Below are 14,110 nucleotides of genomic sequence, written 5' to 3'. Positions count from 1 at the left end.
TTGAGTGTGTTGCCTTGTGTGTGGCTTCATGCCTTTTATGCGTAGAGCATCATAAAGGACCCAAAAGTTCTTTATACATGTCCGCACTTTTAAAGGCAAGCTTGGTCGGTGGCTTTTATAAACAGAGCAGCGTAAAGGCCACTTCTTTATTCGTGTCTACATTCAAGAGAGGTGGCTACCCTTGAAACCTAAATTCTTTTTATTTTTGAAGATATTGGAAGAGAAATTTTCAGGGTATGTTCATAACTAAAACGTTAGACCAACTGCAAAGTTTCATAAAGCTGTGTACATTATTAGCTCCTAAGTTTCTGTGGCGTAAATGCTAGTCATATTAATATGCATTGGGTGTTTCTTGGATATTCCTCAGGGCATAATGAAGCCCCCTGCCTTTTTTCGGGCTTCTACAGAGAAAATGTCTAATGCAATATTGAATTTACCACAAAAATTTAACAGAATTTGAAAATATGTCAACTTTTTCAAGCCTACAAACGAAAGAGAAGGAATTCAGACTCAAAACGGGACCAAGATGCTGGTTGCTGCTCGCATCGGGCACGAATAGTCACGGCACGAATTTGCCTTGATTATGTGGCAGTGCTAACACTGCCGCATAATTTTGAAGCTCCCCAGACCTCATTACTATCACTTTCCCTCACTTTAGGGGTGAATTAGGCACAGAGTTCGTGAGATGATGGGCAACACGGAAACATGGCATCTAGAAATAGACCTTTCCGCCATTTTTCAGTTCTCGAGGACTGTGTGAAGGGAAATTGGGAAACAGAAATCAAGTTACATAGCGAGCAAGCACTGATCTTTTATTGTAACACTTTTGGTGAGATCGTATTAAAACGAACACGTGCCAATTTTCTTGTTCTGTAGTTATGGTCTTAATGGTAGTATTAATTCTCATTTGTCGCAGTGAATGAAACTGCTCCTTCCTGAAAGTGGTGGGTGAGTGTCCTGGGCATTACTTTGCGCTGTTCCAAGACTTAGCCTGCTGACCTCTTCCTTCCCCTCGCTGTCCCGTTGCAGATCAGTCACAGCGAGCGGGCTGCCGCGGCCGCCCCCACTGGCATCCGGCGTGCAGATCATCCCGCAGCCGGCGCCCAAGGTGATCATGCTGGACTCGGCCAATGCTGCCCGCGCGGCCGCCTTCCAGCAGCAGCAGCAGATGCGCCGGCTGTCCAATGTGCGCGACGGCACGCCCCCGTCGACGAACAACCGGCTTCCCTCGCACCTCATGGCCAACAGCACCAACTCAGGGTCCGGGTCACCACGGCTCTCTGAGGCTAGCGTCCTTGAGCGGTGAGTGGCCATCCTCTAGCAGTCACAATGGAGGCTGTACGGGGAAGCGCGGCACTCCGTGGTTTCTCATAGGTGCAGTGCTGACATGGGAACAAAGAGACAGAGAGGAGATGCCTGCTTGTAATGCCTGGCTGCACTGCCCATTGCACTTAGTCTTCTTTTCACTGCGCTTCCACCCCACATGCGGTAATGAAGAAACTGACGCGTGCCTCACCAATGCTTTGCTGCACCCCCCTCCTAATGTGATGGGCAAGCACTGTGATAGCATAAACGTGGTCGTCACCATATAGTGCTTGCTACTATGAAAGGGCTCCCTTCTAGCTGGTGCTATGAATGCTGTTGAAAAAAATGTAAAGGATGGAAGAAAAAAATTTTTTTAAAAAAAGGAAGACGCATTGTTGTGAATCAGTGTAAGTGAACTCATTCTTGGCTCTTAGTACCTTTTTACATTTTAAGAATAGCCTTGTTAATAGATTGCAACAATTGTAAAAGAATGCAACTCACCATGCCGTCCTCCAATGCATGTTGATTGCTTGCATGCTCTAAAGGGTAATCGAAACTTAAAGGAGCCATGAAGAGAAAATGCAAGTTGGTTTTATTCGAAAGATTTCGTGTTTTATAGTGCCCCCAGCGCTTGTCCGGATACAAACGGTGCTTTATTCACTGAGAAATTAAACAATTTAGGTTAACATTTTGATTTTCCCGCTCAATCGTGCGTTTTCGTGGTCCCAAGTGACATCACTGACACCGACCGCTCTGCAGCCTAGAATACCTTCATTCACGCATCTGCCGTACAGGGTAGAGACACGTATACGCTGGCGCCGCCATTTTTGGTTGCTCGCTCGCCACCGAAGCAATTCATTGTGTCAAAACCGCGCTAAAATTATCGCCGCAACACGGTTTACTGAAGAAGTTTGAATCATATTGTCTGTTTCGCGTTGCTAGGTCTCGTGGGAAACGAAAAGAATAACGCGCTGAGCCCGTTGGCCCAATTGCGGCGGCACGGGACCGTTCGAGAGTTGTCTCCACCCTGTACAGCGGTGTTGGTTTGTTCCCGCGCTTCTTTACGTTCCGTAACCTAGATGGCGCCACCATACCGTGGCAAGCGTTTGGTTTGTGTTTGCCCGCATTTAAACCTGGCTTGTTTTTGTTCTGGGAGAAAATATTCGTTCCCTGAAACAGTGCTCGCTCGACAAATGGGGTCACGTAAGACACCGTTGCTTGCGTCAATCGGCCAGTGTCGTCTGAGACAACCCCAAGCCCCGTAGTGCTGTGCAGCGAAACCAAGAATGCTGTGCGCAGTACGAACAGCAGAACGCATCAGAACTGATATGTTTACATGTGCTTTCGTAACTTCCACTGTTTGTCCCATCATTCTTATGGCTTTGTAAAGAATGTGCCCTAAATTTAAGCGCAAATCGCTCGTTCGTCTAGTTTGTAAGTTCTACCTAATTTGCGTCTGCTTCTGCCAGCCTCTGCCAATCGCAGAGCTTAGCTCATGTGACGACATAGGTTCTGTTGCGGGAAATGAGCTGGTGGGTCGCATGACCATTCTCGTTTTTCCTAATTATGTAGCTTATTTGAGCGAAGTTTACGTTAAAAGTGGTGTCAGTATGATTCTAACGAGACAATCTTTTGAATGAACCAAACTTGTGTTTTCTCTTCATGGCTCCTTTAAGTAGACTCGGGCGAATAAGCCAGTGTTAAGTTTGAATTGAATTTGGAGGGAATTAGTATTTTGCTTAAGTAATTTAAGTTAAACTTGTTGTTGGAGGCATTTAGTTTTATATAAAGGCCACAAGAGCTCATGGCCCTGCAAAAGCAAGATATTTGGAGCAAGTTTAAACTGAAGCCATGTCTGCTGATTGAAATTAGAATCCCATCTGCTAGAATAAAAGGTTGTTGGGACACATTATGCGCTGCTATAAAATGGTATGTTTGACTTTAGTCGACAAAAGGGAGAATATAGCTGAAAACATAGAGCCTATTGGACAACTTCCGCACTTTTTCAAGAAATTCAGGGTGACTCAATGCTTAGTGGTGCCCTTTGTACTGCCATTCACTTTTGTAGGAAATGAAACAAAATTTTCCAGGCCATCTTTCCTGCTGGTAATGAAGCATTTGCGTTTATCACACGCACCTCGGCTGTCTAGTTGCTGATAGTTCTTTTCTGTTTGAGTCAGCTGTTAACATTTGTTTTCATTGGTGGAGTCTTCACGTTACTTGGGACAGTTTTTAACACTTTCTCGCATGCCAAACTTTTCCACCTCTGCAAGGCCTCGGGTCTCCACTGACAAATTGAGAGCCAGTGGGGTTCTTTGATTTAGAGTCTTGGACCCTCTGCAGATAGTCCACGGGTAATTTGAAGATTCCCCACGCCATAGAAACATGCGTGAAAAAGGAATTCCTGGTTGGTTCTCCGGGAGTTTGCAGTGAGCCCAAGACTATATAATCGGAGCGCCCCAGTGCATGCGGGATGTGGGAGAGCTAAATTCGTTAGCAGATACCGCTGTTGTGGTGAGCGGTGCCCCTTCACTGCTGAACTTTGGTTGCATGTGCGAGAGGCCACGCTGAGAAGCGGGCACTGGGCGTTTCTGCTTTCTTTTCTCACCCCGTTCCCCGTAACCGTGCTCCCTCGCCCGCACTGCCCGTAGCGCCCTGCTAGGAGGAGCTGTCGGGGATGCGTCTGATTTGTGTGGCAGGAACAGTGCCATCACCATCACGCCCGTGGGGGCGCCCTCGTCGTCCTCCTCGTCATCCTCCCGCACGGCCTCCCCCCACGTGTCGGTGGTGCGCGTCAAGGAGGAGCCCAGGTCGCCCGGTGACGCCCAGGTTTCCTGCACGGGCGGCGACCCCTCGCCCGGGCTGCGCAGCTCGCCCGCCGAGACAGCCGCGGGCCTCGCCTCCAAGTCTCTGGTGAGCCTCCTCCTCCGCACCTGGTGGTGGGACGCTGTGCAGCTGCGTCTCCTGTTCATCGTGTACCGGGGCGTCTGTACAGGGACGGGCGTGTGGGACGTCTTCTGTTCAGCATGTACCGGATTCGTTCTTGAGAGAGCAGCTTCTGAGGGGTACTCGCCAGTGAACATTCCTATGGGACACTGTTTCATGACCCACGGTCTTTAAAAACCGCGTGCACCAATACAAAAAGCCTAAAAAATATATAGCTATGTTCACAGCGGCCTAGTTTGCTTATTTTAGAGATGTCGCTTCTGAACGGAAATAAAAAAATAAAACTCTTGCTTGCTAGACGGGTAGCGCCATCTAGTGAAAACTGGATGAACCGAAATGTGTTTTTTGTTTATTTGTTATCTCAGCAAAGAAGTGACATGTTTCTAGAACAAACTAACTAGGTTGTTAGGGCCATTTATATGAATTTGTAAGACTTTTCATATCAGTACACGATGGTTTTTAAGTCCGTGGGTCATGAATTACTAGTCCCATAGAAATGTGTTAAAGTGAGTACCCCTTAAGTTGCCCACTTGTGTGTTTGACGTCCGCGTGGTCGTCGGCATAAATGAGCAAACAATCTATTGGCAGAGTTGAGGATCAAAGAGAGTGAAGTGTGAATGCAGAGCACAGTGGACAATGAATGAAGGTGGCAGCAAAGAGAACGCGAGAAAGAAAATAGAAAGGGTGAATACCGAACGAGGACACAGAGTGACTGGTCAGGTTTTCGTTGTAGCTTTTGATAACAAATGGATTTGATTGAAGCCACATGTCCTCGCAACAAATGTAATACAGTCAAACCCCACGATAATGTAATCCCGCGAGTACGAAATTCTCGCGGCGACGAAATATTTTCGGATCCCTGGCGAACGCCCAGAGAAGTCCATGTATTTCATATCTCCTGGCAACGAAGTGCTTTTGGAAAGCGATCCCACACTAAGGAAATTTGCTGGAAGTCCAGTCGGCATTTTATCTACCCATGCGAGGCTAACAGTGTCCCAAAAATGCCAAAATGCATTTTTTTCGGCCACATTAAACTGCCACATCGCGTTAGCATGGCCACCTCCATATTTGTTTACAAAAAAAGACCAATTCCGCAGACAGCCGTGGAGGCAGTCTTGAAGCGACACCACCAGGGGGCGACACATGGCACAGCTTTGGCTTGGGCTACGCTAGCCGGCAACCGTTGAACAGCGCACGTGCGTTCGTTGTGTGTGTGGTGATTGGCACATTTGCTCTCAATAAGATGCCTCTGCCAGCCCAAAAGTGGAAGTTTTTATCGCTACAAGATAAAGCAAATATCATTGCCCAAGTGTAGAAAGGGAGGATAGTGCCGATGAGTTTGGAACTGCCTGCAGCTCTCTCTACCACTTTAAAAGCAATGACGACACTCTTTAATGGTGCACGTGCGCAAAACAAAACAGTGATGGCTGTGGCCTTTCTGGACATCAACAAAGGGTTGCCCACTCAGTTTTTGAACAGCAATGGAACAGAGAGGTGCCACTGTTTGGCCAAGTTCAACAGAAGCTGAATTTCGCTTGTTCGCTTAGGCTTACTCGGTGCCAAGGGCCACGGAGAAAAACGTGCAAAAAAGGCAAACAAGCAAGATGTTCTGAATGCGTTTGACATGATTCGGTCGTTCGACTAACAGCAATGAACCACATCTTGTAATGTGATAGCTCAGCCGTGTAGTTGCTGCAGTGTAAGGCTCACAAAGTAATATATAACCAACGTTTGAAAATAAATTTTCGGCTTCGGGCGATATTCTTGTTGATTATGTTTCACTCTTGCGGCAACGAAATTCCTGCAAAAGCGATTTTTCTGGTTTTCTTCGGCGGTTTCGTTACTGCAGAGTTCAACTGTATCACCACAATTACAAATACTGCATTTATTCGATTATAAGGCGGTCACAATTATAAGGCGAGGGTGCAGTTTGGAGAGTCGAAAAAGAAAAAAAGGTATATTTCCGAGCTTCGAATATAAGGCGGAGTATGACTTTGAGACTACGGATTTTGGGAAAAAAACCTCTCCTTATATTCGAATAAATACGGTATCTCAACAGCTAAGCTCAAAATTCACGTTACAGAGGACCATAATTGCTGGACGGTTTTCTTTTTTTTTTTCCTCTGGTATTGCTGCTCAGGGTAATAATAATATTGTTCATGTTTCCCTGACACTTTGAGCTTTTAGACAGAATGAGTGCCCTTGAATGCAGTGGAGACGGCTGTGGAGTTGGTAGTTGCCATTATTGCATTTCTCTGTTTTGTTTTCTGAGTCGCTTACATTGTGAAAGCTCAGCAACATGGTGCGGCAACAGATCCCTTTTTTTTTTTGCACGCTCACCCAAAGAGTGCGTAGGGGTGTGCTACTGTGGTGTAAGCTGCACGTCTAAGATAGTTGTTGCCTACTCAGCTGGAGTTACCAAAGAAGGTAGGGTGTCGGAATTGGTTTGTATGGGAGGGCCGTAAAAAGTGCCTGCTATGACTCACTATCACTTGTTTCAACATAGGAGAGCTATGAGAGTGAAAGAAGAAGAAGTAGCAGCAACAATTATTGTGGCTGCAGGGAAAGAAATTTTTCCTAAAACAGGACTGTCTTGTTATGTTGGACGAGGAAACAGGATCTTGGCACATTCTTGGTTCTGGTTGAATGGCTCTTTTGGAATCTTTGAATTGAATTGCACTTGAGGTTCAAATGCTTTGCACGAACTATAAATTCCTTTGGAAGCACCGCTAAGGCTCACCTGTGCCCTGTTTGTTGCAGAATGACTTTGCAAACCGGTCGATTGGAAATCTCCTCCAATCTGCAGGCTCAAAAGAGTCGAGCCAGGAGAAGGTGGGTGGCACCAGCTTTCTTCCAGCAACAAGTCATTGCTTTTGTGTTTTTCTGTATTTGAGTAACAGAGGCCAAAATGACAAGCCCCTCATCCATTCGTTTGCGTGGCAATTCAGCCATGGACTGGCTTGTTGGGCTTCAAGAAATGTTGTGCATGAAGAGCGTACCCACTTTAATGCAGTTGGAGCAAAATGGGGCAGTAAATATGAAGGCCTGCAATTCGATGAAAACGAAAGAGGGGGATTAAGTAAAAGTCGAGCCCTTGTTAAATGTTTATAAGATAATTGCAGTCAATCGCACCAAGTTGTTTCGATATAGCAGGAATTGTGCACAAACTTTCACACGGTCTGAGGCAGGTCAGTGTTGTTGAGTATTGTGTAGTATTTGCAATTTTGGCCTTGGCATGACGTTAAAAAGGATCGCAATCACCTCCTCATAAATGTACTTGTGGCATAAGCAGAATTCAGAACAGCACTGGATTCCAAGAGACTAGTGCAGCAGTGAAATAGGGCAGCTGTCTGCTATGTTATTTTTTACTGTGCAAACTGTGCCACCAGGAAGGGCATATCGATCGTGCAAAAGAAGTCGAGGTGGAAGGACTTAATGAGCTATGTAAGTATGTGGAGACAGGTGTTGCGCAGCAGCCAGGCAGGTGCATCCTGGGATGAAGTGAGAGCGCTGGAGGCCAGCTTGTGCCCTTCTTCCCCCCATCCCCATCACGATGATGATGACGACGACGACGACGACGACTTTGTGCAGGGTGGTGGCACCCAGGGAGGCCAGCCGCAGGCCGACAGCAGCTGCAGCCCTTCCTCCATAGCTGAGCCGGTCTGCAGCAGTTCCTCCTCCCGCCCCGCATCCACCACAGTGGTCAACTCCTCCTCCGGGGGGGCCACGGTGGTGGTGGCGCCCGCCCCCTCCTCGGGGGTCCAGGACTGCTTCGAAGACCTCTCAACTCTGGAGGAGCTGCTCAAGATCGGTGACAAGAGCTTCGACATGCCTGCGCAGGACGCCTCCTCTTCCTCCTCCTCCACCACGGTGGCCGGCGCCGCCACCGCCAACGGGCGGGCCTCCACGGGCAGCACGCAGCCCGCCTCGCCTTCCTCGCGCGCCTCCCCCGGGCAGCAGCACAACGGCAGCACAACAGCCAGCAACGGCCCCTCGGGCATCAGGATCGTGGAGACGCACAGCTTGCAGTGGTGGGTGTTGCTGGCGCACTGAGCTCCGGATGGGTGGATGGAGAATCTCTTGGAGCGCTAATTGTACTGTCATCTGACAATGACTGTGCTTGCAGCTGGACTGGTTTCATGCTCTTGTAAGCTAATGCCATAAGCAGCATGTGCGTAGTAACACTGACGACCACTTTGTACAAAGGAGCCATGAAGACAAAACACCAGCTTGTGTTATTCGAAAGATTTCGTGTTTTATAGTGCCCCCAGCAGTTGTCCGAATACAAATGATGCTTTATTCACTGAGAAATTAATTAATTTAAGTTTAAATATTGATTTTCAGACTAAATCGTGCGTTTTCGTAATCTGCAATGACATCACAGGGCCTTGTGTACCGTTAGCCCTTTGAGGGTCGAATTTTTTTGAAAAAAACTTTCCCTGGTGGTCAAACTAGTTTATTGCGGATTTAGAATGCACAAAATGTCTAAAGTCAGGATTAAATGGTAAAGAATTATCAGGAACAGTATTTTGGGGTCAGCATCACTTAGAACTGAAAAATGTTCAATAGTATTTCAGAGTGTGGTATTCCTTGAAACACGGGTCTACGCACAGTGTGTCTGCACGCATAAAGATGTCCGAAAATGAGCTGTCTTCTTCCGAAGAAAGACTGTCTTCCAATTCAGACTCAGTGAAAGGAGCAAACTCAGAGTCAGAAGAGTCATCGCGGTCGGTGTCATCAGAGCGGGCAGTTCGTTGGGCCATATCGCCGCTTTGCCGTGCATCTGAAGAACTCGAAGGCAACCCAGTAAACGAGGAGAGCGAGAATAACTCATGCGCGCCGGTGATAAACAAGCTAATAGCAGCGCCAATATAGATAGAAATCAACTTCCGCTGCCGCCCCCGCAACGGAGTCTCTGATTAGGTTACTTCAGTTCCAAGCAAGGAGGGCAAGAATACCTAGTGAGCGAGAGCAGCGCCAATATAGATCGAAATTAACTTCCGCTGTCCCTGATAGCGAGCGCCGATCAAGTTTCGCGCGCCTCCGATGCGATCACGTGGCGAAACTGAAACCACGAAACGCGTTGACACGTACAGACGCCGTAACGCACCGAAGCCAGAGAGTTCTGTTTTTCACCCAAGAAGGTAGCACAATCAAATTTCAAACACTTCTTGTAAGTCCCAGGAGGTGGTAGCACCTCCCAGGGAGCATGCATTGTTAATATGGCGCGAAATTTCAAACGGATGCTCGAAATCGTACCCGTACGGCAAAGACCTTGCGGGACGGAAAACCGCCGCAGTACACGTACGGCAAAAACCCTCAAAGGGTTAGTGAACCTAGATGGCGCCACCATACCGCGGCAAGACGTTTTCTGTCTTTGGCTTGTTTGTAGACATATTTGTACCTGGCTTGTTTCGTTCATGGAGACAATCGTTTCGTGAAACATAGTGCTCGCTCGACAAATATGGTTAGTAAGACATCGTCGCTTGCGTCAATCGGCCAGTGTCGTCTGAAACAACCCCAAAGCCCTGCAGTACCAACAGCAGTAGACGCATCTGTACTTCAATGTTTACGTGTGCTTTCGTAACTTACACTGTTTGTCCCACCATTCTTAGGGCTTTAAAAAGAATATGCTGTAAATTTAAGCGCAAATAGCTCATTCAGCAAGCTTATAAGCTCTGCCTAATTTGCGTTTTATTTTGCCGCCCTTCGTTAATCGCAGAGCTGTCTCGTATGACATCATAGGTTCTGTTGCCGGAAATGAGCTAGTGGGTCGCATGGCTATTCCCTTTTTTCTCAACTATGCAGCTTATTTCAGCGAATTCTACGTTAAAAGTGGTGTCAGTATGATTCTAACGAGGCAATCTTTTGAGTGAACCAAACTTGTGTTTTTCGTCATGGCTCCTTTAATAAGTACACCCGTTAGCATGTGTGCCAAAGTGTTTTCTTTTTGTTAGCCTCAAGAGGCATGGTTGTGGTGCTCGGGGTGGAAAGTGCGGACTCAAAGAGGAGGGGACGTGTGTTTTGCTCTGTCTGCCCGCAGCTCGGACCCCAACGAGGACTGGTGCTCAGTGTGCCACGATGGCGGGGAGCTGCTCTGCTGTGGCTCCTGCCCCCGCGTCTACCACTTACAGTGTCATGTGCCCTCCTTGGGAGCTACGCCCAGGTCAGTGGTGCGCTTGACTCTTAACGCCAGTGTGCAGAGCTGGATTGAACGAAAAACACAGTACAGAGGGCAAAAAGGCCGTGAGAAGATTTTTTGGCCCTGTGTGCCTGTCAGTGATACGCGTGAGACAAAACTACCCGCGCCTTTGATGGAGCACGCTAATCGGGCGGTCTCAGGATATTTCACCTCAACAAGCAGGAACAACACGCGGGGAATGTGCGTAGCTTCTGCTAGCGCCACAGGGATGCTGTCTGGGCCTGGCTCACTGTTCGCCCCACAATTTTTCTTACTTCCGTAGCATCTTCATGCGGCCTCCTAATTAGATGTGCAGAGGAAGCCTTTTGCTTATCGTACAGCAGCCTGAGAGATGAGCAGCAGAGTTCTGTTTTTCTTCTTTGTCGGAAAACATGTTGAAAGCATGGCTGTAATCCTGTTGCACCCTGCATTTCATTTCAGTGAGGACTGGACATGCCTTCTCTGCCTGGATGTTCTCAAGTGCAACATTCCCCGGGAGTCAGCGGGCTCCAAGCGAAAGACACCCGTGGGATTGAGCGGTCGAGAGCTGCTGGTTGGTTGCCCCTCTCAGGATTTGTGTGTTGCTCTGTGTTTGCCAAGCAACTCGCCAACACTGGGGGCAGGTGGAAGGGGCTTAGATGAACCTGTGCTCAGAGGCAGCAGTCATCGTTTTCAAACAGCTGGGGGTGGCATTTCAGCACAGATTCTCTCTATTCTGCCTCTACCGACGTGTGGGTGTCGCGCTTTCGAATTCGCATCAGGGATCTTGCATTCTACAACAGGAGGCTGTTATCACACTCCAAAAAACAGCAGCCGTGTTCCCTCAGAACAAGAAGATCGGGTTAAAACTGCATCTGCGATTTTAAAAATATGCGCAGCAACAGTAGCTCGTGTAGAAAAAAAGGCCCCAAAGAAACATCATGCTTGCGTAAGTAACACTGGTTTGAGCGGTGGTAAACAAAGAAGGCTTGAGTGATATGTCGTTGTAGATGGGGATTGGCTTGTGCATGTTTGGTTATGGTGCAGCGTTGCTTACAGAGTTAAACTTCGTCATAATGAAATTGGACAGGCACCACAATTTGCTCGTTAAAACCAATATTTCGTTTTAGCCATTGCGGGCATGTACTTCAAAAATTATGCGCTGTACTTACCCAAAACAAACAGTGGGCGAAATTGGAGCTCGTTGTCGGCGGTAGAGAACAAAATAACCGCATTCTGGAGATAAAAAGGAAAAGTCATGCGCCTAGTTAATTGCAGTTCAAGATACGTAACTCATATTTCAAGCACATTTTGCTTGCTAAGAAGTCGGTAATTGGACCGGGATACACCTTTCTGATGCGAACAATGCCTTGCTTAGCTTCGTGTCCGATGTGATGGCTTTCATCATAGCCACCATCTGGTCTAGCGTTTTTGTCTTTCACTTTCGCTTCCCGCCTGGCTCGAATCGAGTGTGCAGCATGATAAAAGATAAGGCTGAAGCATTAAAAAAGAAAAAAAAACGCAACCAACTTGAACAACGCAGCTCCACGGTGCATGTTGCGGCGCACAGCAGTTTTTGTGCCGCTGCATTGGCTGCGTGCTGTGTGCAGCGAGAGAAGGGTGAGAATGGCTTCGCGGCCGCAGCGGATGCATGGTGTGCTGTCCAGCGTTGCAGGCTTTGCTGGAGGATGCATGGTGGTAGTTCTGAACTGCTAAATGCAGTTGCAGGGTTGCACATTGTTTCAAATCTGCGTTGCGCACTCTCATGAAATTAGCTCAAAATTTTATTTCCTAGCGAAATTTAATCGTTATATCCCGTAACGAGCAAATTTTACCTCGCTAAAATGAGGTTTTCAATACATTGGTTTCTTTGGGGACTTTCAAAGGGAATTGCGATTTGGTCGTTACAGCCCATCTCGTTATAACGAGGTCTAACTGTAGTGCAAATTTTTTCCACTTTCATGACCATGTCATAAGGGGCCTTCACTGTACTTTGTTTCTACAGATATGCGAAAGGATCCTGCTTCACTTATTCTGCCACGAGCTGAGTGTTCCGTTCCACATTCCTGTTAGCCGGACGGTAAGTTGGCGTACTAATCTAGGTGGGGGGCAGTTTCTTCTTGCGTGTATTGAGAGCCAAGTTTCACCTCTCTTACTGGTAGATCATCGTCCATCCACCACCATATTTTGATCAAAGGCCAAGTAGGTGCATTTGCATTTCCTGTTGAACACACGGTTGCACTGAGTGCAGTGAACAGGAAAGTGCCCATGTGTGGCTTCAATGTAAAGATGAAGTTTGTGCAGTCTTACAGGCAAAATGAACGTGAATTCAACAAAGCTTAAACCATGCAATTTCTTAAAGGATGTGACAATCTACTTACTATGCAGTCCCTTCAAAAAGCATGCATTGGGAGACACTTTGCAGCTTGTGGCATGCTTGACATCTACCTTGTTTTGGCTGTAGGATCAATGAGTGCAGGAAGTACGAACCTTAGCAAAGAGAATATTCTAGGAATGGTCACATTTTACGTGGATGGGCTTAGAACCTCAGCAATGCTCTCTGCCTTCGGCATCACAGGTTCTTGACAAAGGGGGTGCCTGGAATCTAAAAATTATGGTAGTAGTGTGGTGTACCTAGGCTAAACCCGCAGCAAGCAGCAAAAATTAACTAAAAGTTTATTATCAGGCAATCAGCAGCATATATAACGTATTATGACACTAGGGCTAACACCATGCCTTACAGAGCTTTCTTTTTGTATTAAGCTGCTGGCCTTGAGCTGCTGACCTCTTGGTAGGGAAGCTTATGGTGTGACCTCCCCCTCCCCCCTGCCCCGCTCTAGCAGGTTCCTAACTACTACAAGGTGATCACCAAGCCCATGGATCTGACGACAATAAAGCAAAAGCTCTCGCCGTCGCACTTCAACCACTACGAGGATGTGCCCGAGTTCATCTCCGACGTCAAGCTCATCTTCAAAAACTGCTACACCTTCAATCACGTAAGTCACCCTCTAGTTTCGGGTACATTTTCCCCCAAACCGCTAATCGTATTCTCGCTAATTGTATTCTCGGTGATGGGACTTCTCTCTTCTTGGGGTGCGGATGTGGAAGTGACGTGATCTCCCTGCATGCATGAAAATTGCCTGAAAGTCAGCAATCATGGGGGTGTTAGTTTTCGAGCAGTGAAATGTCTTTAGTAGAATGTTCTCACTGCTGGTGAAGTCGTTCACGGCTTCAGTGCCACCTGTTTCTTCTCAGGCTTTTGTTACTATCGATTGCCTTTGGCCATTGCCGTCCCACTGGCGCAGTTTGTGTGCTGTTAGCCAACATCCAGTGTGAGTAGGACTCGGGAGGGATTACCTCGTAAACTGTTCTTTCTGGACCCTATGAACTACTGCGTTGTATGCAAGGCCAGGGAAGCGTTGCCTTCTATTAGCCCTGTGCACATTGCTGGAGGGCTCAGCAAGAAATCAACGCTGTCAGCTCTGGTGCCATTATCATAGCAAAATTTGAAAGGCTGAATGGCTTGCACGATGATCACCGCTGTGTGATTTCACGAGTGTGATGGCGCATCCCCCCTAAGGCACCAATGTTAAGTGCGAGTGGGAGTGCTGCAACTGCTGCATAATCACTTCTGTTCTGTGGATTCTGCGAATTTATGTCAGTTTCTGCGAATGGAGTGTCATTTTTTCCCCGCTGCGC

General features: G+C 47.5%; 1 protein-coding gene across 8 annotated transcripts in view; it reads left to right on the top strand.

Moving 5' to 3' along the window:
• The window catches only part of LOC144174242 (E3 ubiquitin-protein ligase TRIM33-like), a 156,797-nt gene that overhangs the window by 128,729 nt on the left and 13,958 nt on the right, over nt 1–14,110 (top strand). For 4 of the 8 annotated variants that reach the window (XM_077702812.1, XM_077702814.1, XM_077702810.1 and 1 more), the window contains 8 exons: nt 1,030–1,302; nt 3,957–4,218; nt 7,012–7,083; nt 7,843–8,282; nt 10,295–10,417; nt 10,874–10,985; nt 12,417–12,491; nt 13,252–13,407. In XM_077702812.1, the coding sequence (XP_077558938.1) occupies nt 1,030–1,302; nt 3,957–4,218; nt 7,012–7,083; nt 7,843–8,282; nt 10,295–10,417; nt 10,874–10,985; nt 12,417–12,491; nt 13,252–13,407 (1,513 nt within the window). The remainder of the gene's footprint in view (nt 1–1,029; nt 1,303–3,956; nt 4,219–7,011; nt 7,084–7,842; nt 8,283–10,294; nt 10,418–10,873; nt 10,986–12,416; nt 12,492–13,251; nt 13,408–14,110) is intronic. The other 4 variants (XM_077702811.1, XM_077702816.1, XM_077702813.1 and 1 more) reach the window with 3 other exon arrangements.

The sequence above is a fragment of the Haemaphysalis longicornis genome, unplaced genomic scaffold (assembly GCF_048455015.1).
Source record: "Haemaphysalis longicornis isolate Haplotype H1 unplaced genomic scaffold, Haemaphysalis longicornis Haplotype H1 scaffold_3, whole genome shotgun sequence".
Classification (NCBI taxonomy): Eukaryota; Metazoa; Arthropoda; class Arachnida; order Ixodida; family Ixodidae; genus Haemaphysalis; species Haemaphysalis longicornis.
This window is presented reverse-complemented; position numbering and strand designations above follow the sequence as displayed.